We start from the raw sequence: 27,230 nt of genomic DNA, 5'->3' as shown, positions 1-27,230 counted from the left end.
AAGTATATGCTATTCTAATTCAATGCAATTCAATGCAATTGCTTTGAGTAGTAAGCTCTTATCAACAAACATAGAAGTAATTCAGCTAACGCTATGGTAATTATAGAACTTAAGGATCTAACATAATCCTAATACAGATTGACCAGACTGTAACTCATTAGTTATCAAGTACATTTTAAATGACACAAACATAATAACAGTGTTCAGATAGCGGTTCGCACATGCAGCCTATGTGTCCCTAGCTCAAAGACCAATACCATACGTGCAGATCAAAGTTCAAATATCTTATCAAACTGTATTTATTAATATCAATATTAGAATTTTATAAAACAAAACTCGCTACGAATATTTGTCTCTAGACGGAATGTCACGCAACAGGCAAACATGCATTATTTGTCCCTTGTTTAACTGTGAAGTTAATGTAAGATTGTATTATATCATGAATGATACTTGATTTATGAGATAATAAATAAAATTGCGACAGAAACTCAATACAAAGAGGGAAAACAACACATTTTCTTTGTATTTAAAATTATTGAATTATGCCTTTGTCGTGTACTTAACATCACATAGCTGAGGTGAGATGATAACACAAATATGAATGGCAACTGTAGTGGGAGCGGCTGTTAGTTTCTTTAGATTGTCTCTTAAATATGTTATTTTCTTGCATTGTATCATTTGTTTCCTGATGTTAAATCAGAGGGGGATATCACGTGATAGACAAGATGGCGACGTCCATACCGAGGCAGTTATTTTTCGCCGTTTTATACCCTTCATTACTTGTGTTTATTTTTTAAATGACGCTCACTTTCCAGCCATATCAGTAAGAAGATGATTAGCGTTTACTTCGTATTTTAATTCGCTTTATATCTCGACTTTACGCGGTGCACATTTTCTTAGTAGAGCCCTAATAAGGTCATCCCGCAAAGAAATTTTGCACCGAGTAAAGTCGAGATATAGAGCGAATATTACTTCGAAATAAAAGCCAGTAACTCTCTTTCTAATTTGGCTGGAAAGTGAGTGGAATGAACAACAATTATACAAGTAGTTAAGGGTATAAAACGACGAAAAATACCTGCCTCGGCATGTACGTCGCCATCTTGTTTGTCACGTGATTACCCCCTCTGAAATATGTCTTATTTGGCACTGAAGATGAGTTTATTGCACGATTATTATTTTACTCACTGTTATTCCCCACTCATTCACCGCGTAACATTTCATAAATGACTTACGGAACAGCCGATTTCTACCAATGAAAAACAATATCAGGCACCATAAAAATGTAAATGGCAACAAATAAAGGTCCTTATTAATTAAAACAGAATATTAATCATTTAGGTAGGACCCCATGCACTGTCTTTAAATGATCTGTTTATATGTTATATATAAGCTGCTAAACGTTATACTCTTATTTTATTGTGTGCATTTATTGCGCTACAGTTTCCACATCATGGACATTGTGTTCTTATTCGGGGAACAAGTGCTTACGCTTGTTGTGTATAAAAAGTGTACAATTTGAATTTTAATGAACAAAGTAACTAAACCATTTTAAAAGCATGTGATCGGGAGAATTAAGATTGCTGCTTTTGTTACACAAACATGCAGTTTTATTTAATATATATGGAATCATCTTTTGCAGCGATAAATTAGAGCAACACGATTCGAAAATATGTTTGATATTTGCCAATCGGGAATCCAAAGGTAAAATAAGTAACAAAATCAATAACTTAAGGGAATAATCACATAACCGTTTGGGGAATTCAACCTCATGGCTAAAAGGCGATAAGACGATAAGATATAACTACACTGTAAACAGACTAATATATTTTTCAAATTTTTGTGTTTTGTTCATTGTGTTTGTACGCATTCAAATCTGGTTTAAAGCATTTAATCTAATGCTGAGCGGGCGAACATATTGAACTTCGCAGCGACGCAAATTAAAACCAAAGTATCAAAGGGAATGGTCGTTTAATATATTTAATATCAACGGAGTGAGTATACGTACGACAGCAATCCACGCCAACATCATGGCTATGACTGCACTCATTTACCGCCCACGTAGGATTGCATTGACTCAATGTCGTTTCTAGCCCGTTGCAACGGAGGTACGTCATCAGCGACGGCACGCTACTGTTTGCAGACCCGAAATGTCCACCCGAATAGGCCAATGCGCGTTCCCTATACATTAACAATGTATACATCGATCATATATCGAAATCAATACAACTGTTAATAAAAATTAACTTATGCGGGATGAAGATACATTTTGCATACAAATAAGAAAACACTTCAAAGATTCCGTGGAAGACGATCGTCGGGAAGGTCAGACATAGAGAATACTAGGTTAGTGTTGAATACAGAGAAGTTTATGTTGCGAGGCTTAGAACGCCGGAAGCGCGAGCCTTGGCGAGCGCTTTCAGTGTTCGAGCCGAGCAACATAAACTTCTCTGTATTCAACGCTAATCCTAGTATTATATTTATCCCATTTGATTTTTTCAACGTGACATTTAACATAAATAGATCTAATAACCTTAACAATAATTTTAATTCAGTCATAAAAGCGCTTTAAATCTAACAAATGTAACCATGCGTAGTGATATACATGTATTTGTTCTGGTACGCAAATAGTCTTTAAAAAATTCACACACAAACTGTAAAACAAGTAAAAAATATCACCATATGCCTACATTCAATTTTACGCAGTATGAGAATTCTAAAACATTACGACCGCGAAAAGAAGATTTTACTTGACTATAATTCATTTTATTTTCGAAAGAAAGTGATCCAAATCAAATATGGCGGCGATTGCTCCTGACAAAATGCTGTCGATGTCAACATACATGTACACCATCGACGACCTAGTTCTGGCTACCATAACTATAAATGTCGCTTTTTATGATTTTTGACTGGCGCGACTTTGTACAGGTCAGTCAATACTAAATAAACTGTACGCTGAAGTTTCTTTAGCTATCGAAGACCTTGACAATTTTGACGAGTAAACAGACAATTGCAGCGACTGACACTTTATTTGACAAAATATACAGGGCAATACGTTTTCCGACTTCGGACGACGAATTTAAGGACGCGCAGAACGTGTTTTTTATATAATGTTATGGGTATGCCGTGTGTGATCCGATGCATCAATGGCGCCCATGTTAAAATCATTTCCCCGAGAACAGGGAACGACAAAAGTACAAACAAAAATCAAAACACGTAAGAACTAGTACTTACCTTTAATTATCCTTTAAAATCCATCTAATAATCCATTTAACTCAATAATTGACGATTTTGCATCTAGGGTCTTTACTAATTATTTTAGCATAGTTAAATAAAGACCCTTATGTCATTCTATCACTTTATTCAAATGAGTTTATGAACGCGATAAACTTTCTTCTTCGTCACACGCTACGTCATGTACTCTACATTACTGCTGTTCAAATGAATGGAGCAGTTTTTCTAATAATAGCCGTTGGTAAACTCGGTTGCATTTGCAGATTTCTGTATATACAAACATAATTATGTTTAAACTTGCACAATGTTTTATTGATCTATGGTAAATGCCCTTATTGTACGAGAAAATAATTTAATATATAAATACACAAAGAATGGAAAACATTCCAGTACACAACAGATAAATGAGTAGAAAATACCCGTGTACAAAATGGGACGTTCCCAATTCCAGTGTGGTGCTATTTTTACCATCTTATACTTTACACAGCTCTATGTCTAACGTGAATTAAATAGGAAAGCAAACATAGCAGATTATTCATGAACTGTGCGATATGTGTACTGTATGGCTTGTTGTACATTCTTAATATTTAAGTTAAATGTCAAAAGTACATGCTTTGGTAATAAACAATGCACATTACACGAAATAAGGAAAATGTGATCAATTGACAATTCAGATACGTCGACATACATTACATGTAGAAAACATGTGAAATAAGTCGCGTTTATAATAAATCGTCAAAAAAAATGGGGAAAATGATGCTATAAGTATGTCATTTTATGACGCCATCAATCAGCTGATTCATTATACGGATGGCGAAAAATTATGTCATATGACTAGATTTAAAGGTTGAAGGTCGTATAATTTTGAAGCTTAAGTTTTGTCGACTTTGTTTCTTATGAAAAATCAGTCAGTGGTAAAGTAAATATAAATATAAAAATAACAAAACAAAAATCGTGTAATTTTATATTTTATTTCAACATTTCTATTGGTGAAATGTCATGTATATATTTTTCTGCAAAATATGCACATTTTCTTCTAATGGGTGACCTTAAAATTCGATCAATGAACCAAACAATATCGATCTAATTTTAGCGCATATCGCATGACGTCATTTAAAAAGTAGTCCGTGCACGCGACAGGTATATTCCACAGCGTTGAATACAAGCAAGTATATTCCACAACGTGTTATACCGTCAATGTCGCGGTGAAAATGGGATAAAAGCAGCATCTCTGGTGTGTAGCTTGCTTGGCTGTAATTGTATGCCTCGTATTCAATGTCGTTAAATAATGAAGTTATTTTAAGTTCTCAAGTTAAGTTATCAAACGGCACAATATATTAAGAAGCAATCCATTGTGCACCGCAATTTGGCGTGAACCCCACTTTGTAGTTAAACACAAAGTGCTTAAATCATTGGACCGCAATTCGGTGTCATTTTAACCTTGGTATTGAATTCACGCAAAGCTTTTTTGTTTGTTTGCTGATGATACCAGTCTTTTTCTGGTCATTCATTTACTAAATGAAACTACAGCCGTTTTGTAATCTGACATTTATAAAATATCCTGGTAGGTTGACAAAATATGTGCACGTTTAGTCCCATTAGAAGATCTTTATAATGAGCTAGGTTGTTAAACTATCAGTCCACGAAGACGCAGAAGCAAATTAATATTAATGTTATAAATGAAATCTAGCAGTGTACCTAACTATTTTCAATCGCTTTTACCCGCAACAGTTGGATCGTGTAATAATTACTTATTTAAGACATTCGTTATATTTGCAAACAATTAAAGCGCGAACGTCACTGTATTCGAATTCGTTTTTTCCATCCACTGTATCTGAATTGATTAATCTTCCAAATGACATAAAAAACGCTGTATCGAACCATTCATTGAAATGAGAAATTAACATAGATTCCATCCCTCTTAAATTATGACTTAGGTTCATAAACAACATACGGGTTTGGGAAGCCCAGTATCCTGCAGATGACGACGGCGTCAGCTTTGTCAAAGGATGTGTCGCATATCGTGCCCCATTGACCTGTGTGGTACAACTCCACCCGTCCCGTGTAGTTCTTTGAGCCTCCAACTAATCGTAAAATCTCAGTTGCTGTCAAAACATAATAAATGTGTGTGTTGAGGTATATCAATCGAGGTATGTTTAATTGTTTATGGAAATTCTTCAAATATCAATGATACCATCATGTTTGCCTGTTAGGTAAAACAAGGACTCGATTACAAATAAAACATGTTGTTTTTGTTAAAATAATCACTTCAAAACGTAATATTAAAACAACTGACTCAGATAATAATTATAATGCACATTGGGCAGTTACGTAGATTTCGAACATAGTTATTAAAAACAAACAAAGCCAAACATTTCTTAAACGATATTGCCCTTGGTGCAAGAAGATGTCATTCGACAATTTCAACGTTTAAAGCATCTCTTTTAATTGTTTAACTAAATTAAATTTCAAGCAGAAACAATAATTCCTAAAGATTTGTAAGTAAGCTTCTAAAAAGAGTGAATAACTCCGAAGCTGCCCGAAGCCATTCTCGCGTTTGCTTGTAAATGTTCGAATATCGTCGCGCGAAATTCATTTGGAATATACTATGACACAAAAATAAAAACGAGCAATTTGTATCTCGTTAAATCTATGCAACCATACGACATCTAGCGTTTTCATTTTGTATATTGCTATAAAGAACACTGATTTTATATTGTTTACCTTTATTTTTGGAAATATTTAAAGAAATATTTATTGATTAGCTTTAAGTGAACACTGACCAGTTTTTAACCATTAAAATTTTCAGTGAGGAAAAGTCCCAGAGACATACAGCACCTTGTTGACCTTTATGGTTTTACTCTGATAATGGAAAATGTACAATTGTTTATGAAGTAGATTTGTACAGAACAAACTCATCTTCTGATCAACGCCAAAAAGTGAATTTTGTCGTTTGGCAACTTTAGACCATAATACAATTTTCAAACGAAGCACAATGTCCAGAAGAAATGCTACCAGGATATCAACGAAGGAAGACATTTATACAATTGCAACTAGATCTACTTTCGTTTGTTCGGTCGAAAACTAATTAATGTTTACTTGACATGTACAGAGATGGGACACCCGCCTTATTAAGTGCAAATTTATTCCAGCGATACATAGGTCTATTTGAAAAACGACAACATTAATAACATTTGGACAACGTATTTCAGAATTTGACAAGAATTATTAAATGGACACTTACTGACCTGTGTACTAAGGCGAAAGGAATTGTGGGTAGCACTTCTTTTACGAGTGAAAAGTTAAAGCGAAAGTAGGTCAGCTAATTGTGCTTCTGATTGACGCTATCAGTCTTTTAAATACAATTTCTTTAAACCATATTCCATTTTAAACACACAATAAAAACGACCTTTCTTTCATTATTAACATTTTCATTCCTACGCAGAACTACTTTGGCGGAAGCGTAATTCCCCAAACCAGGGGAATGTGATGCGTCTTATTATAGAGGTGACAATAACGTAGTGACGTCACCATCTATGTATAGAATGCACATTTTACAGGTTATACCGACTAAATGTGCATGTATCGCTTTACCGACTAAATGTATCGCTTTCGAACAAGGGTAACCTTTCATTATGTTAAGAATACACATCTTCTGCATGCTTTGAAAGCTTGGTTGTGGTCATCGAAATCGAGCAAGACGAGTAGAAAGGCTGTATTTCGAATCTTTGGCGAAAATCATCAGGTTGTATCACTAAACAAATACACATACATTATTAATAAACATACTTTAAACAAGATAACACTCGTTTCCGAGTAATGGGTCATGAGAAAATAGATACTTAGTTATCAGGCCTCTACCAGAAGGATATGTATTAGTTGCAATTATATAATCAGATATTCCTACAATATTTGTTTGAAATAAAAAAAATCAATAAAATCAATTCGTCATTTTCCTTCATAATCTTTTTAATAATCAGTAAGAAAATCCAAATATATCTTAATGAAAAAAGGAGCCATATCTCAAATGATACATTTTCCTACCAGGATGTGTTACATTCCATGTTTTTACAAAACGTCAGTTTACAATGTGTTAACATTCTGAAGTTCTTTGATTGATGTATAAACTATGCAAAGAAAAAGCCAATTTGAAAAAAAAGCTTATTTAACTGTTTGATTTTTGATGATGTTGTTTCAAGTTAATATTACTTTTAAACGAACAATCGTAATAGTAATATTTACCCGTGTATATTATTTGACATACATGATAACTTTGACTGAGATGACACATTTTGCTGATTGTCGTTTATATATAATTTAGCGTAATTAACCATCAACATACCAAATACGAAATGTAACATCACTTTTAAAGATCATTTTCGTAATAAATAAAAAAAAACGTTTTAAGCGGATAATATTAAATTATGATTATACAAAATCGAACCGCTGTTATCCGTTAGTTAAACAATTTTAATGGGTATCATATGTTAATTTTTATTAACGGAAAATCTTTTTTCGTCTATATTTACACTGGCTTTTGAATGTGTGTTACACGTTCGGACGTTTGTGAAACGTTTTCTAATCGTAAATATGAAAAGTACATTTAGGGACACTGATGGACACATTTCTTCTGGTCAAACAAAATTATGGGAAATTCAGTAAACATGATGACACACTTATGAGGCGGTATATCTATGCATGGAGGCCATAATAAGATGTCAGCCAACTATCCCTATTCCAACAGGGATTGAGACACTTGTCCGTAAATACAAGTTTACACTTCTTTTTGAACAGTACTATTGACGCAGAGTGTTCATTTAAATAAGACTGTTGCTGCAGCCAAAAGGAAACTTTCTGCCACAAATTCTGCCTAAAGAATTTATGTATGTGACAATATCGCATTAAATGTACTAATTTTCATTGTAGTCGGGTCAATATATGAAAAAAATTCCACTCAACCCCCAAACAATTTATACAAAAGGTATTTTAACTGATCCTGGTAGGGTAGAATGTCCTTTATAACATTTCAAAAGTTTACCAAAATCGGACTACCGGAAAGTAGTTTTTCAAGATGGCGTCCAAGATGGCCGCCCAAAACTATTAATGATGATAACTATGTGAGTTTCCACTCAAATTTCATTATTTTGGTGTCTATACTAAGTTTTTTTGTTTTTTTAGGGGGGGGGGGCAAATAACACATTACGATAATAAAACATATGTAAGTATATTACGTTACACAGAAATCCAACATGGCATCCACATGACCGCTAATACAATGACCACAAGTGCATAACTATTGACTCAAACGTGTTTGTTTTTTTGTAATTTTATAATAGATTTTCATGTTTTGTTTTAAATATTGATCCCTAGTATAACCTTGTATTCCGTTATTGAAGCTCAAGCGTCATAAACAACAAAATATAAAAAGAGACCACCATTATACAAACATATGCTAAACACTGCCTCAAACTTGTTTGGTGTTTAGGGTTGCCTTTTGTAATCCAAATTAAAACGAGCTGAGAAACTTACGAACATTAACATTATTAAATGTGTTAATTGCAGCATTTCAAATCAGAGCATTAAACAAGTTATTATTGTCTCTTTTTGTCATACATGATTAAATAATGAGTGGAAAGACATCCAGACAAGATTTGTGTCCAATATACAAGGAGGAGATTGAGATTTCCAAGAATAAATGGGTTGCTATTCAGTAGAAGAGAGTGAAGGGAATAAATGAAGCTAGTGTGAAGCGGAAGGATGATCTTGTCATTGAGATGGTACCAAAGTACATACACATATCGTAAGCAGTACACATATGATTAAACATTGAAAGTTATGCTGCAAAAGAAATGTTGTAGTTCTGTACACAAGAGAACGACAAGGTGATCAAGTGGAGGTTTTTAAAGTCATACAGACTGCATACTCTGTGGTTGTAAGGTTAAGTTTGACACATGTCGTTTAAACTGGGTACGTACTGACAAATTTGTTTTAGAGGCATATGATTCCTGTTCAGAAGGTATATGGTTATTCTTTAGAAAAATCACAAGGCGCAAGGTTGCGGCAGTTGGCTTGCTATGCTTGAATAAGTTCGTTCACAAGCTTAATTGCACCACCGCAAGTGGGACTTGCTGTTCAAATAAATCATCTACATCGTTCGAAGGTAATTATCGAATGCAGCGGATTTTATGGAACCTGATAGCCTGGGCAGTGATATAGATTTGTTGAAGATATTCTCACTGCCGCCAACAGTGTTGATCAGAATACTTTCACCATTGACGGCAATTGAACTTTTCATAGGAAGGGTGTCAAACATCTATTACCCCCGCATCACGGACTGATGTCTGATTCCGCAAAAAACAGGCCACAGAGCTGAACACTAGAAATAAGACCAAAACGCTATCTTGGAGTACCGGTTGGCAAGGCATGCTTGTACTGAGGTAGTATTCGAGAACCTGACGCGATATCTGGATTATGACAAGAGAGTCGATATTTTGTGAGAAGACTCCTTCAGCTTCAGACAGAAAACACCAAAACGACAGGGAATGATGTATATTTTGCATCAGGAAAGCCAGCACCCTGAGCAGACGTCAGTCAAATTCTTGCCTATAATCATTTGTACTCTCGGGATAAGGTTCGCATTATGTCAATATTAGACTCTGTTTGTAACCTTGCCATGAAGCACAACCTTTCCACCATTTTAACTTTTGACAAACCCTTGTATTGGAAGGCTGCCGAAATCATCATTGATGTGCCACAAAGAAGTTGCCCAAACCACAAAGACAAGTCAATTATTGCTCAATTATCACCTTATGGTAATCAAGGCAAGGATGTTGATTAAGGCGGGTCCAACAGGTTGTTGGATGATGCATTTGCAGGCAGTATCCAATTGTCTTTCCGTCTTTGCTGCAGCTGGGTACTTCAATTACCTGCGATCTGCTTTTAACTATCTTCAGCCAATTAGCAGCCTTTCTGAAACGCACCCAGAAGTTTATCAAAAGTTCGTAAATGGTTTTTTACGTTGTTCGTAGGAGCAATCCTACACATGGCTCGTCTAATCAGTGGTCTTGCCATTGAAAAAACATTGATGAGGCCTCTTAAGAACACAAATTGTCTATATCTAGGCAGTGGGATTACCAAGGATATGCAAAACCGTTATGTACTTTCTGCACCTGTAACATCCGAGTACAACAGTGCGATACAGGATTTCATAGAACTGGCCTATACTTCAAGTCCACAACACACAAACTCAACTGAGGCGCGCATCACAAGAGATGCTCCTGATCTCGAGAAAAATTACAACCTGCTCACTCTACACAGCTGATACGTTTTGACAAACATTGTTAATTGGATAGTTGCTGGATCAGATGTGAATGTTCAAGCATTTCAGGAGGTATGGGACAAGATAATAAGAGATATCATAGGGAAGTCGACCTTTATTTTATAAATCTAAGAGAACAGAAGACAACTACCAAACTCTTGGGAATAGCTCCGCTGTTTAGATTGCTTACGACAGTGCTATCTAACCTGCCCTTCTGTTTAAGCGTTTCCTGGTAGTGTCAAAATCTTGAGATATTTCCATTGATGACATATTGTCGTATGAACTGAGTCCCTATCATCATGCCCACTTTGAAGCCAAGAACATACTTCGTTAAGCAGACAAGCCTCAGATCATTCAGTCAATGAGTGGTCAAGCTGTAAACATATCGAGTGAGGATGTGATGAACTGTATTCCTGAATCAGATTGTTACGTGCTTGATAGTGGCTCTTTGCTTCATCGTTTCCGTGGAAAAAGGGCGACACAAACAACACAATAGCCGAGTCTTATGCAGATTCAACGGACAAGCAACAGTGATGTTCGATGGTTACGAAGACGGTCCTTCTATCAAAGATATTACTCACCAGAGAGGAGGACAAAAACATGAACCCAAGTATGAGTTTCACCAAAGAGAAGATTGATAATGCAAAAATGAGGACTTTCTTCTCAGGAAAAAGAGGCAGACATGATTGCTCTGATCAGCACAGCTCTCAGAATAAAAGGGGATGTTATGTCTTTGTGTCACTAGGGGATGAAGACGTTGATATTGTTAAAGCAACAGTGGAATGATCCCGTCCATAGCCACACAACGTTAATCGGCGAGGATACAGATTATGTATCGGGTGATAGTGGACAGCGGAATTTTATAAATTCGATTTTATGATTAATCAACTGCTTAGTGATATCAACGATTCAATCAAAGTGTTCTTTGTCTCCAAAACTATGGCGTTTTACATAAAAATCATCACCTTTGTGTCAAACGTAATGGGCTTGTGATCCGTCTCATTGTGGCAGTGGCTATTTTTGGGGGCCCTGTTGGATTTATGTGTATCATAATAAACTTTTACTATGTCTGAGTGACGATCTTAAAGTATTCTTTGGTCCCCGAAACCTGGGCACAGACACCAAAAACATCAAATTTGAGTGGATACTATCATAGTTATGGTCATAAATAGGTTTTGGCATCCATCTTGGTGGCCATCTTGAAATAAACAATTTTCCGGAAGTCCAATTTCGGTAAACTTTTGATATGTTATAAAGTATGTACTACCCTACCAGGATCAGTGAAAATACCTTTTGTAGCAATTTTTTTGGGTCAAAGTGTATATTGACCTGACTATTGCATGCTACGACTTTAACGCAACAAAGTCAACACGGAACGTACGTAAAAATAAAATCTTGAATGCAACGTTAAGTCGAATACTACAAAACTTTATGTGACCCGGGCGCACTCTCGGTTCCTGAAATCATGTGAGTTTGGTTGGTTGTTACCATAACTGACAGGTTGCGGTTTCCTCCGGGTTCTCCGTCCCACCTCTCAACACTAGATATTTAAAAATATATTGCAGTAAAAAAAAGAATTCGAGAAATTGCAGATATAACTAAAAATTCGTTTCAACAATTGTCAGTATAATAGGTTGTAGGTAGTAGTGATTGGACACACTCCGAATCCTCACAAAAAACACCATATGGCGCGAAATACTCGCATACGCTTTTTTTTTGGCGAGCTTTTTTAGGTTTAACACTGCCCTTACATTGGTAATACCGGCGGTATTTTTGATAAAAACGACAGATCGCATTGCTCGAATGGTGAAAATCAGTATTTTCACTTAGTTTTGCGGACGGACGGACAGTCAAACAAACGGACGGATGGTCGGAGATGGCGAACGAAAAGTCGACATACAGTCGCATCCGGTGTAACCGGGTAGCTTGGAGTTATGAACAACAAAATGTTCTATCGTTATGCATGCTTCTATGTAACGACATATTTTAATACTTATTTGCATGTGCGGTTGTCTGCGTTGCAACTGCATTATGTATTGCTTGTATTTGCTGTACAAATAATGCATCGTTTATGTGTAATAACCTTTATAAAAAAACAACTTATTTTTGCGTGTTATTGACAAATGCTAGCTTACTGCAATATTGAAATGCTTATTTATATATTTCCTATTTACATCCTTCGGATTTTCTTGCTTCTGACGGTAACGAGCAGTTTAAAACCTCGTGGATCTTTGTGTACGCTTCACTGCATTAAAGGGTGGATAAAAGGAACCAATGCAATATTGACTTCCTAGCGAAAGTTATTCGTTGACTTAAATGTATTTTTTTTTACTACATAATTTGACTGTCGTGTGAACCTGTAATTAAATTAAAATAACAACGATTTTGCCGAATATGAAGAATCCTTTAAAAACAACATTGCATAATACATAAAATGCTATATATACATGCTTGGACATGGGTTTTTATATGAAGTTCATATTGAAGACTAGAAATACCAGTTATCGCATATAAAATAAGTCTAAGTTTGAGCCACAATACAAAATAATTCGGCCTTATTTTACTTCCTTAAAATAATAATCATTGAATTAAAACTACTGTACTTTTTATATCAGAATAAAACATGACACCAACCAAAAACCCACATAAATATTTCTATCTAGTTCTCAAGTGTAAATGAAATGGAATAAATTTACCTCCAAGACAGTTGACATTCACGTCATCGGCATGGCTACAACCCGAGGCTGGCTTGTCTGCTAAACAGTGTCCGATGCTGTCTTCAATGCCTAAGCAATGCAATTGGGAAAACCCAATCTCCCCAAAGCCTTGGTTTGGGCTGAGGAACCAATGGGCGCTTGCCCTGTGGATGGAAACAACTATTTTCTTTAAAATGTCATCTTTTGAGTCAGTACACGCACTACAAACGCATTCAAGAATTTCAGAAGGTAAATACACTTTGCATATTTCTACATGAGGTATATACAATTGATTGCAAAAGGCAAGTTGATTTCAGCCAGGAAACGCATATGAGTTAAATACTCCGTGGTTACAAAAGCGCGTATTCTTTTGAGAAGGCACTTTTCAGTGCAAATTTATATTTTTTCCGTAATATTTTACATAAATACGAAAAATATTACAAACATAGATACATACATACATACATACATTCATACATGCATACATGCATACATGCATACATACATACATACATCATACATACATACATACATACATTCATACATGCATACATGCATACATGCATACATACATACATACATACATACATACATACATACATACATACATACATACATACATACATACATACATACATACATACATACATACATACATTCATACAAACATACATACAAACATATATACATACAGGGTGATCCATGATGTCTGATACTGTTTTGATATAAATAAATAGTTTCCGGCTGATATAATTTCTAATTGTTATATACCTCTGCAAAGGGAATTGTCATAAGTTTGTGTCATCAGAAAATTACGGGAAAACGTTGACGTCGTGACGTCATATATGACGTCATCAAATAAGGGTTGTTTTTCAAGATGGCGACGTCAAATCAGAAGGCTGCTGAAATAGTAAAGCTTTATTTTGAAACTAAATCTCCAGTTACTGTCATACGAACGATGCAGAAAAAATATCCTGAATATCACAGACTAACAAAGCTTCAAATACATCGGCTTATTAAGAAATTTCAACAGACTGGTTCAGTTGAGGACAGCCGAAAAAACAACAGTGAAAGACCACGATCTAGCCGCAGCTCAGAGAACGTTGCAGAGATTTTTGAGGTTATTCAGGAGACACCACAGAAATCAGTAATAAAGGGTCTAGGAGATATCAACAGTAAGTCTATTTATGGAAGTGTTTACAAAGCGCTGCGTTTCAATTTGAAATTGTTTCCTTATTCGGTGTCTATAATGCAACATTTGAAAGAAACAGACATAAACAGCAGACTAGAGTTTGCTAAATGGATGGTTAATAAATTGGACACAGTTGATAAAATATGGATTTCAGACGAAGCACATTTTTATCTTAATAACACTCCTAACAAACAGAACAGTAGAGTATGGAGTAAGGAGAAACCCGATTATATTTAGAAAAGCCTGTTCATGATGAAAAGGTGACAGTATGGGCAGCGCTGAGTTTGACCGGTGTAGTTTTCGAATCGGAAGGTGAAACCACAACAATAAATAGTGCCCGGTATCTCACTTTCTTGAAGACCAAATTTCGCCCTGCCCTGCGAAAAAAAGGTATTGGCATTAACAAAATATGGTTTAAGCAAGATGGAGCTGCACCGCATACTGCAGGACACGTCTTGGAATGGTTGAGAGAAGCACTTGGTTGTAAATTGATCTCATATAAAACAGATAAAGTATGGCCTCCACATTCACCAGATCTCAGTCCATTGGATTTTTGTATAGGGGGACACTTGAAGGAAAATGTTTACATCCCTAAGCCAGATACCATTGAGCAGCTGAAGTCAGCCATTTGCCGAGAAATTAAGAAAATAACGCCAGCAATGTGCGCCAATGTTATTGAAAATGTCAAAAAACGAATTGACGTCGTTATAACACAAAACGGACGTCAAATCGAACATTTGATGTAAATCTTGGTCGGTAGGGTCATTGTCATTTCTTGCTTAATATGCACAATTTTAAGCTCATTAAAACTTGGACATGTCTAGTTTTTGTCAATCTATTGATATTCAAAATCATGTGATATATGTAGAAATAACACGACCCCAAAATGGTATCAGATATTATGGATCACTCTGTACATACATACATACATGCGTGCGTGAAAACCTCGAACAATATTATTTTTTTAACACTTTTTTCTAGGTGTATACTAAAAACTAGGATCACAGTTCAGATTAAATTATCAAATCTGCAACATTACCTTTTGCCCTATACATTTTGGAAAATACTTTCCGTTAAGTCAGATGTAAACAAATTTATGTGTTCACCAGAAGGATAGCAAGGTGGAATTAAAAAAGCAGCAGGGTGAAGCAACATGCTATTTCGCTCTTGATCTTTTAATTGAAATTTACTGATAAATTTCGGACCACAAAACCGAAGAGGCAGATACACTTTAATATAAGCAGAATACATGATTCATACATATTATATAGTGTAAAAAGCACATGAGCACAACTAATATATCATACTGCTGGTGCTATTGTTAATACAGTTTCACATTTCAAAAGAAAATGTATTTGCAGGGAGTTATTTGTTTAAAAAAAGTTATAACAAGGTAATCTTCTGTATCACTAAAGTATTGTATTACAAAACCTGATATACAGGTTCTTGTATATATTTAAGTGTAATTTTGGAAAAAGTGTATGCAATGCACATAAAATGCAGCGGTATTGATACTGTTTTTTGTGTTCAATGCACATTTAATACACTTGAAAATGCAGACGAAAACCACCTTTAACAGATATTGTTTATTTGTTTCTGCATTTTCCTGCAGTAGTACACTTAAGTGCGTTGTTATGGATTTCTCCATTTGAAAATAATCTTGGCCAGAAAATAAGTTCGTTTATTTAATTTAATTGTGTTTTAAGGATATTTTCAAATTCATTTCCGGTATTACACTCCCTGCAAAAAAATGCAAAACGAATTGCATTAACATACACAATTGCATTAAATAGACAGTTCATGCATTAAATAAAGTGTTGAAGGTATACCAATGCCTACCGGTATTTATGAGCGTTAGGCCTAGTATGGTTATTTTGTGTTAAAAATAATGCACTTTGTATTGTTATTACTTTAAAATATAGCTACCTATACACTTCAATATGATGTTGAATAACGTTGAACCACACTATGTGAAGTTATAATAAGACATCTTAAAATAATATTTTCTGCAATGTATATTAGTTATATGCTGTTTTACCTATGTTATGTATAAATATAGACCAAATATAAATTAAATAGACGCTTGCATATACAAATTGATTTCAGATACAAACTGGATGTTTGTTTGGATTTTTTAATGTTTAATATGATTTTTTTTAAATCCTCAAACAATGAAACCATGTCCATGTGTTAATTGACGCAGTTTATAAATTCATTCAGAATTCTAAAATATGTCATCACATTTAATGAAAAAGTCATGCAAAAAATTGCTTATTCTACTAAAAGTATATAAATAATGTTACGAGTACTTTCAGAACATAAAATGCACATTTGTGTTTTAGACAAATACCCAAATAATATCCATTCAAGGTTTGATGTCTGAATTCAAATGCACATTATACATAGTCATTCATTATTGGTATAATAGTTCAATGACACACTATGACTTTAAATCCCTTCATACAGTTATGAAATAATTGCACAGTTTATCATTGTTATCGATCCTTTTTTTATATATACACATTTATCATTATGACCTTGATGCATCTTCAATCTACTTATAAACATGTTACATCATTAATTTTACAACCATAACATTAGGATATAGGTTTACTCGGTAAAATTATAATTCCCTGATTTCTGACTTACTTGCCAAAAAGTTTGGAATAATACTGTGATTGTGATTAACAGCTGATGCTATAGTAATTGTTGGCTCAACGTAAAAGGCCATCTTGTAAGTAATTGTCAAGGATAAGTAGTTATGAAGAAGAAAAGCAGTTATAAAGAAGAATATACAATTAAAAATGTATTCATTCATACTTATTTGTTTCTGAGCATGAATCGTTTCCCATGTCTTCATACAACTGATTAATACTCTTTCTTTTTCATTCAAGAAAATGTGGACACTAAGTAAATTAATACAATTAACAATTTTCGTTTACATAAATAACAATGATAATCCAATAGTATCTTATTAGGATAATTATGAATTCTAGTTATATTACATAATAATTTTAAAAGTACGTAGAATATTAATTTATGAAAACATTTTCACATTTAAAAATATGGTATGTACAAAAAGATACATGTATGCTATATTCCTCTTGAATCGTGGGTAATTTTCATAAAAATGTTACCTCACAAATATTTTTTTTAAATATATGACCATGCATCATTATAAACATAATTATTAACCATTGGTCTTTACATCATTTGCTTTTTTGTCAAAGGTTTATCGTCTGTAAACATCAAAATAATCGACTGTGTTCGTATTAATCCGTCATCTTGAAAACAATAGGTCTTCTTGAGCCGTGGATTCTTATTGGGTGTCCCAATTTCAAGATTTGCATGCTATAAACAGCCTTAAAACTGATTGCAGGGGAGGTTATTTTATTGTAAAAAAATGTTTATTACGATGAAGCATGGATAATACTCATAAATAAACGATTTTGTGTAACTTAGAAACACTATATGAACAATAGATAAAAGAGGAAACATTTGATACAAACTATCGAGTTGATGATGAATTACAATATTTACCTGTTTTTGTCGCATTTTTGATCAGCATTACGATGATGACTGTGTCAGAACTTTATTACGTAACAAACTGCACCATGTGCAAACATTCTATTAAGGGTTTTCTCGCGCTTTGTATACCCACGACTCAAAAAAGAAACCACGATTCTACAAGCACCTACCATACATCACATTATAGCAAAACATACATTAATACTATTATTAATAATCATTCCAGTAATAGATTTTATTCAAACAATTTGTATACATGACCTGTCATCATATGTCATTTTAGCCAGTACTACATTCGACAATAATATTATGTATTTCATTAATACGCCATTGTGTAAGTTCGATCTTCTTTCTCAAACTCAACAAATATTAGTGTTTACATACAGCGCGAAATTTAATATGTATCTAGTTTAACTTTCGGTTTGGATAGTTTTGTAAACACCGCAAATTCTTTTTCAATAGTGGACACTAACATGGCAAAATTACATTGGAAAAGTAAATCTCTTTATATCTTAATATCGGAAGAAATATTGGCGCTAGTTCAACCCGCGTGGTGTACAGTCTCATAGCAATAGACGGATCACAATCTGGAAGGTAAATGAAAACAAGATGGCGACCATTTTACACGAGATCTATGCATTCGGTACCCCTCGCAGATTATCATAATCGGACTCGGGAGAAATACGGGTTGAAAGTAGTCCGCCCACGTGATACCATTCTAAGAATGTTACAACAACGTAAACAATAACAACGATGGCGTCCCTAATTCCTGTAGAGTTTGTACTTGCTCTGGCTTCAGAGCATAGAAAATCCTCATTTTCATCTTTGCAAAATGTAAACAACTCGCAAAACCGGCCATGTTTGTTTTTACTATGTAATTTTGATTCGCGTAGGCCCGCGTAGGTAGACCGCAATACCGCTTCCGAAATGTGTATTCATACTATCTCCTTCGAGGTACTTATCCGATGTTTGACGGAAAGGGCCGAGAATGTGCGATTGGAGATCTATGCTGCGGAGGATTCCGGAGATAGTCGATTTATCCCGATTACAAAAGTAGGTCCATATATATCCCGGCTGCACGGGTATTCGCCAAACAAATAATTTACAAGGAAACCAGAGCACGGTGGCCATTGATACCTTTATGTGCCCTGGTGGGCATGGGCATCTGTCACTGAGTAATTTTGATTTCGAAAGGGAGCTTTGAGAAAATGTTTTAATCATATAAACATTAAATTGTGTATGTGTAGGAATTTAGAGTCCAAATGTGTTATTGTTATGATGTTCAGCATATTGCATGTGGTTTTTGTGTATTTGTTTGGAGCGAAAGTAGTTGGGTTAATCATACTGTTCAGTAGTGAAAGGCAATATCGTCTTTTCTCAGTCTCCAGTGTGCAGAGCCCGCCGCCTCCCCACAAGCGTAACCCCGCCAACCGAGCCATACCCGATCCGCCCGCACACACGACTCCGCAACGAACCCACAACTACGGTAGCTATAGACAAGCGATCCCACATCCACCCTTTCGCTGCAAGTGACAAATCAGTCCAAATTGGAGCCTCACAGACGCCCACCCAGAGCCGAAATCGCCCATTCCCACCCACTGATTCCCCAACATCCAGGCCGCGCGCCAAGCAGGAAAGCGGAAAACAAGTGCCACTCTCCTGTCGATTTGCTTTACATTTTTATTATTATTTAATGTTTTAACATCCTCGATATTTATTATATGCATCGAATATCTATCACACTATATCCAATTAAATAAACATGTAAAGGGAATATCGCTAGAACTTAAACAGCCACTAGTTGCTGACGATGCAACTTATTTTTTTAAATAACAGTAGTGACTCATTCAATAATCTTATAGAATCGCTATCCCTTTTTGGAATGGCATCGGGTCTTAAACTAAACAAAAATAAATGCACTGTGCTACGAGTAGGTAAATTTAAACAAAGTAATATTCATCTTTAAAAAGAAATAAATGAAATTCAACTGGACATCAGATGAAGCAACAACGTTAGGAATAACCTTTACATACAAAGAAAATGAAACAAGTCTAAAAACATATTGCCTAAATAACAAATATTTAAAAATTGTTTAAAATCATGGCAGCATCGTGAACTAACACTTATCGGAAAAACACGGTGTTGAAAACGTTTGCACTCCCTGAATTGATTTATACACTAACATTTCTCCCAAACCCACCAACAGATATTATTGAAGATATAAACTCAGAAATATTTAATTTCATATGGGACGGTAAACCTGATAAAATTAAGCGAACTCAATTAATTCAATCAGTAAAATATGAAGGTATCAGACTAACGAATATAAATTAATTCCTGAATGCAATCAAATGCAGTAGGGTGAAAAGATATTTAGATAATACCAATACGAGTAAATGGAAATTATTCTACCAGAAAATTCTTTAAACATATGGTGACTCCTCAATTTTTGAATGTAATATCGACAATAATATCTTAGATGAAATTTCAACCAAAAACATATTTCTATCGAATGTTTTATCGGCATGGTGTAAAGTAACTCATAATGTAAAAACCAAATTAAACAGTAAAATCATTTTATGGAACAAAAAAGACATAACTACTAACAATAAAACGTTTTTCTATAAACATTGGTTCGAACGAACCATAAAATATGTAGATCAATTGTACGACTATAGAATAAACGACTTCTATTCTTTTACTAACTTACTAGTATGCTACATATTCGGAATACCTACAAGTAATTTCCTGAAGTACTACACATTGACCAAAAGTATACCCATACAGGTTAAAGTTGTTACCAATACAAATAACACAACATGTAATTAAAAACATTCGTAGAAAACATAATTGCAAAACAAGACAAAACGAACAAAATATTTTACACACTTCAAATTAAAATCCCTGCCGAAATCTCTAAAGCTCAAACTAAATGGCAAAACCTTCTTGGAGAAAAAGAATTTAATTGGAAACAAATATTTGTCATGCCATATAAATGAACTACTGATAGAACACTGAGAAATTGTTGATATAAATACACCCAGAGAATCATATCATCAAATAAATATCTTTTAAAGTGCAACCTATCCAACACAAATATGTGTGATATGTGTAGTAAGCATATTGAAACAATAGAAAACCTTTTCTGGGAGTGTAAACATATTCAATCTCTACGGAATCAATTGACAACCTTTCTAGAGAAACAACAATTAAATGTTAAACTATCTCTCTATCAGTTTAGGGGTAAATACCTTCAAAATACAAGAGGTTAAATAACGCTGTTAATTACATAATTATAATAATGGAATATTTTATATTCAGCATGAAATACAGAAAACAAACACCTACAATGAACTGTTTTATTATATTTTTAAAACTGAAGATTCAAATTGAAAAAGTAATAGCCCTAAACAATGATACACTTCATATATTTGAACAAAAATGGAAACACATTAAACTTTCATAAACAAATCCAGTATGCTTTCTACCCATTTTTTGCACTTTATCCTTATTCAAAACTATAATGTTGTTGTGTTTTTTTAAACCTATTACAAACAACCAAAGATTTTTTTTTAAATATTAACCCTTTTTTAATCAAAAGGAAACCTCAAGGTCAAAAAGGTATATATTATTATATCTTGTTTTGAACAGTATTGCTGCTAAATGGTATCACTTTGTTTTATGATCATATACTTGTATACAGTGTATGTCTTATTTTTAATGAAAAAATCATTAAAAAATCATATTTTTTTTTTAATCAAAAGGAAACCACAAGGTCAAAAAAGTATATATTATCATATATTGTATAACATGTTTGAACAGTATTGCTGCTACATGGTATCACTTTGTTTTATGATCATATACTTGTATACATTGTATGTCTAATTTTTAATTTAATAAAATCAATAAAAAAAATCATTTAAAAAATAGAAATTTGTGTTGTGATTGAATAGTAACATATTATATAGATAAAACTACACTTAATTTTATGATTTTTCTTTATTTCCTTTATTATTATCATTATCATTAGTGTCGTTATTTTTATTATAAAATAATTATATATTGCTTATAATCTATTTACTGGATTGTGTGTGGTTTTTGAGCTATCCGCACCAAGAGAAGTTTTAGTAGGGGTTCGAGCGGGATACAGGTATGCTCCGATCCCAGGGGCGTTCCTGGTTCATTTAAGTGCCCGGTGTAGAGGACCGATAAACTGCACCCCCGTTTTACGTCCCTCGTTAGTAATTCAATTTAGTATCGACTGTGAGACCCAAATCAAACCGTAGCTATGTGCCGTGAGCACGCACTTGCTGAAACTAAGATGTAGATATATGACAGTACTTTCTAGGTATTAAGCCGAGAAGAGTAAACGGGCAGAATACGAAATATTTATCTGCTCCCTTGTGTCATTGAATTGATTCGCATGGGCTCTCTCTGCTGGAGTTTTGTATGTTACCTGGTTGATTGTGTGATGTTGCACAGACTAGTTTTGAAAGAGCATTCAGTAAAACAAATAATAGAGTTAGAAATTGGTGCAGGCTTAAGTATTTATTGATTTATTAACTTTGATTTTGTTGTTGTTTGTTGGTAACAGCTATCAAGGGTAAAACTTTCGAAAAAATTCAGCGACATTTAGATAATTATTTTCATACGTTTGTACATGTGGTCTAACTGTTAATACATCAAGAACACAAAGATTGTTTTCCGAAAAAGCGGAGCTTTATAAGCAAACGAAAAATGGACCTATTATAGCCAACCAATAGAAGTAGTCGATTATTTTAACTTTCTAGGTATTGTTTTTAATTACACACGGAAGTTTTGTAAAACCATTAAACATCTCAATGAAAAAGTCCTTACACTCTTTAAATGTTCTATTTTGCAAATGCGACGACATTGATCTTTAGTTTAACACCTTTTGTCAACTATAAAATGCATATATATATATATATATATATATATATATATATATATATATATATATATATATATATATATATATATATACTCATATTGTTTCAAGCGACCATCAGAGTATAAATTCCTAAGCCTTATGAGAACGTGTACTAAATCAACGTTATTAAGTTATCTGTCTTTGTGAAAGAAGTTCTTTTAACCAGAAAGTCCTCATTGAATGTTGCACATAATACGATAACGACCAGCGGAATTTTTATGTTCCGTGGGTTCGCTTGTTCGATTGTGTGTTTGATTGTATTACTACTAGTATTACTATTAGCATAATAAACCATATTGTATTTGTTATATGTTACATTTCCAACATTTGTTTTATACAAATAAGAATTATTATTTTTTACTAACAGATGTAAAACAGACGTGTCTGATTGTTTAATTTGATTTGCTACCATATGGATTCTATGTATTCTATGCAAAATATGTGTGTTATTGCAATCTGTTATTATTATTAGCACAATAATCCACAGTTTAATCAATTTTCCATTGTAATATATACATACAATATACAATATATATATCAATAAATATTAACCAACAAGATAGCCACCCTGCCACATAAACATTTTGTAAAAATTCGATTCTTTTTTTCTCAAATTTCTGACATGTATTGCGTTAGATTGATTACACTAATTATAACTGAATGATCACTTTCCATTCACGGCACCTGTTAATATGTGTATTATTACATTTTTAATGCTGACGAGGTTCTTTGTACAATTCGTTATAAATTTCTGTTCTGTTCTGTTTCATAAATCTCGGGGACGAGATAAAGAAGTTGGAAAATCTTAATTGTAATGGAAACGACATAGCAAACTCGTGTGAAATGCTAAAAAAACTCAATGTATCGATATGTTTAAATAGCTAGTGGAAATGAATTGATTAATCGAGAGAACGACTTAGTTAGCCATAGTTACGAACTATCTAACTTGTGAGAAAAACTTAGTAACTATTGATACGGAGATAACGTGAAAAACACAGTTCAGAACGCGTTAAAGGCGGGGATCTGTCCGATCTATATCGTTCTGGTTCCCACAAGCTATAATTCGTTTCCGTGAGTAAGCTCTATCGTTACAACTACTTACGTACTCATTCTAACGAGTTTGTCTCCTCGTTCCAAAGATTAATTAAGTAGTGGTTATTGGATTCTAGTCCCGGCAACCAAATACATATAAAACAACATGTCAAATCTATGCAAACGTGACTATTGTAAGCCATTTAAATACAAAATAATTATATAAGTAACAAATAAATACAAAACAAAAACAATAGAGCTGTTCATCGCATTCCCATGATTGATTTTCTATATTAATAAATCTCAGTGACAAACATAATACGCTAACCAAATCTAAATTGCTACAGCATATTGCAGATTATTGGATGCTATAATGTCTATATTTATGGTTTATTCTTTCAAACATTTCTTACAATTTCTTATTATTTCAGGTATCAATTATTATTATTTACAATCTAACTTTGAAATAACAAAATACACTCAAAATCTTATATAATTCCATATAAGGAAGTTTTCTCACCCAGGGATCATGCGTTTATTGCTAAGAAGTTCATGTCAGGTAATCTTGAAAGGAGATCGTGTCCAATTAGTTTTGCTCACATGCTGACCATCAAGACATTACCAAGGAATATCCATCAGTGTCAATACTTTTTTAACTGTGTGTACTTTGTTATTTTTTTGTGTGTTTGCTTACAAGTTTAATTTTTCGTTAATCTAAATATGTTAAGTACAATTACTATAACATGATTCGTAAGTATTACCTAATAATACTGCATCTACAAAATTTAGCATTTAAGAGGCTATTTTAGATGTATGTTGTAAACACCTTTTACACTGTAGAATCAAAAACATGCATCCATTTCTTTGCATACATTTCGTTGAGATATATAGGAATATTGCCATAATCTTACGGAATATTGTCAAATCCGAGCATACGACAGACGACCATCAAGTCAACTCGATCGAAGCCTTTGGAGCAAATGGTGGCGTAGTGGTTGTTGTGCAGAAACTCAACTCGTCCCATCCCCGCTGTAGCGTTGCCAGGCCCGCCAAGACGGATGGGAATAACTGGTGCACATAAATATGGGATTTATTATAATAGTTTTGTTTGAAGAATAAAATATTGAGCGCAGTTTGTTATTGTATGTTTTGGAGATATCTATATTTTACATGGAAATCTTCTACGTTGCTAAAATTCAATTAGTGCACGAGTAAAATTAAAATCCTCAACCTTTGATACTTTAGTACAACATAAAATAGATAGTAACATACGATAAAGAACTACCAAATCCAATTTAACGTATGTAGAGGCGAAATGAAGTCATTATAGCATGTGTTTTTAAGGAATTTTTAAGCAGTTATTCATCAGAAAAAATGTCTTCAAATGAATTTACTTACACCACTGTGTTGGACGTTTATTATTAATAATAATAATTATAACAAGAAAACATCTTTATCACACGCTTTTTTGTTGCATTTAAAACATACCGGTAATTAATGCATTTTGATAATCTATGACACTTTTTTTTGGAAAGTTGCATTTTTTCCAAACTGTGAACAAATCACTTAAAGAGCAAGACAAATAATGTTACCAAATGTTCAATCGGTTTAAATATTGAACATCATTACAATTAAATTTTCTGGTCTATAACGCAGCATATTATTAGACGGATCTTCGTTTAGCTACCTACAACTAAAACTACCAACCAGCTAGTATTTTGAGGTTATTTTCTGTTCATCCAATATCACAAATATATTACAATATGTTTTAGCAAGATCACAAACAAAATGCATTTTCTCTTTTGTATGAAGTTGCTAAGTACTGGATATTCGATGGAACATGCTGAATATAATTTATGAGCTTATATGATTGGTAAGTGATGAAGCGCCTATCGAGTGTTAAAGCGTTTATCTCTGAAATATTATTTATTTTAACTATAGATACTCATTCAACAATGGTATGTGGAGGACAATACAATGTATTTCTTGTGGTTCAAACTTCTGTCCATTTGCCAACTAGTAAATTGATTTCAAACAAGATATCTGCCCGTTAAAGCTGTAACGATTCACCCATCGTTCGATTCGATTCGATTTCGATACAAAATGGTCCAATTCGATTATTTTCGATTCGATTCAAATTCAACTATTTGCTGCTTATTTTGCAAACTATTTCATGTTTGGTTTGTCCAGGGCATGGATTAATATATTTGGTATTTGTTATTAACTACATGTTGTGTTATTCTTAATAACATAAAATGCACAATGTATCACATGTGTTAAACGGAAAAAACAACAAACAAGAGGGCCACGATGGCTCTGTATCGCTCCACTGTTTTTTTATGCGAAAAAAACGCGCAATGCGCATGGGTTGAAATGTACTCAAGCATGTGACTTTCTCTGTCTATCCCTCGTCCCATTGGGCGCTTAAAGTTGGAAGGGTGGGCATTTTTATATATGGACAAAGTTACTACCGTGTTAACTAAACAGACTAAAAAGCCCGTGAATTGTTCCTTTGAAGCACAGTCCCATTGCTTATAACGTAGGTACATTTATCTCTCCAAAAGATATTGTCGTTCTTTCTATTTCACATATTTTTAGATGCTGAAGATCAAATATACGCATTTGATTTGAAACAGATTCACAAGACCCGTAGGAATCAAAATGCCTTAACCCTTTACCAAACTACACATTTTGGACTTTCCCAATTTGAAAAAGGTTGCAGACGACAATTAAATTGTAATGGAATATTAAGGGAATAATCAGGTAGGGTAGAAATAATTGTGATAAAAGGAGAAATTGCTCATCTTGAGCAATTTCTCATTTTATCATATTTTTTTCTGAAGTCGTCAGCTATAAACCCGTAAAATCCTGTTGGTGTTTGGTAAAGGGTTAATAATCTCTGGTTCCTTCTTAGAGCCTTTCACACATTTATAACAAATACAATAGTAGCATCTTTCTTTGTAAAGAATCATCTCAAACAAGGGCTGTTTGTAAAACATGCATGCCCCCCCCCCCCTATGGGCTGTCAGTTGTAGTGGCAGCCATTGAGTGAATATATTTTTTGGCACTGTGACCTTGACCTTTGACCTAGTGACCTAAAAATCAATAGGGGTCCATCTGTGAGTCATGATTAATGTACCTATGAAGTTTCATGATCCTAGGCGTAAGCTTTCTTTAGTTATCATCCGGAGACCTTTTTTTTGTGAAGTCACCGTGACCTTGACCTTTGACCTAGTGACCTGAAAGTCAATAGGGGTCATCTGCTAGTCATGATAAATGTAC

The 27,230-nt window shown here is 33.9% G+C and overlaps 2 protein-coding genes across 2 annotated transcripts in view; both read right to left on the bottom strand.

Annotated features, from left to right (window-relative positions):
• Nucleotides 1-27,230, bottom strand: part of LOC127866440 (uncharacterized) — a 173,965-nt gene that overhangs the window by 32,893 nt on the left and 113,842 nt on the right. The window lies entirely within an intron of this gene.
• LOC127866394 (scavenger receptor cysteine-rich type 1 protein M130-like) overlaps nucleotides 1-27,230 on the bottom strand; it is a 120,434-nt gene that overhangs the window by 950 nt on the left and 92,254 nt on the right. The window contains exons 12-15 of the mRNA XM_052406889.1: nucleotides 24,860-25,016; nucleotides 13,246-13,409; nucleotides 5,186-5,336; nucleotides 2,006-2,178 (exon numbers count right to left, since the gene is read on the bottom strand). Of these exons, the coding sequence (XP_052262849.1) occupies nucleotides 2,006-2,178; nucleotides 5,186-5,336; nucleotides 13,246-13,409; nucleotides 24,860-25,016 (645 nt within the window). The remainder of the gene's footprint in view (nucleotides 1-2,005; nucleotides 2,179-5,185; nucleotides 5,337-13,245; nucleotides 13,410-24,859; nucleotides 25,017-27,230) is intronic.

The sequence above is a fragment of the Dreissena polymorpha genome, chromosome 2 (assembly GCF_020536995.1).
Source record: "Dreissena polymorpha isolate Duluth1 chromosome 2, UMN_Dpol_1.0, whole genome shotgun sequence".
Taxonomy (NCBI): domain Eukaryota; kingdom Metazoa; phylum Mollusca; class Bivalvia; order Myida; family Dreissenidae; genus Dreissena; species Dreissena polymorpha.
Note: the sequence above shows the minus strand (reverse complement) of the source record. Positions and strands in the feature narration are given on the sequence as shown.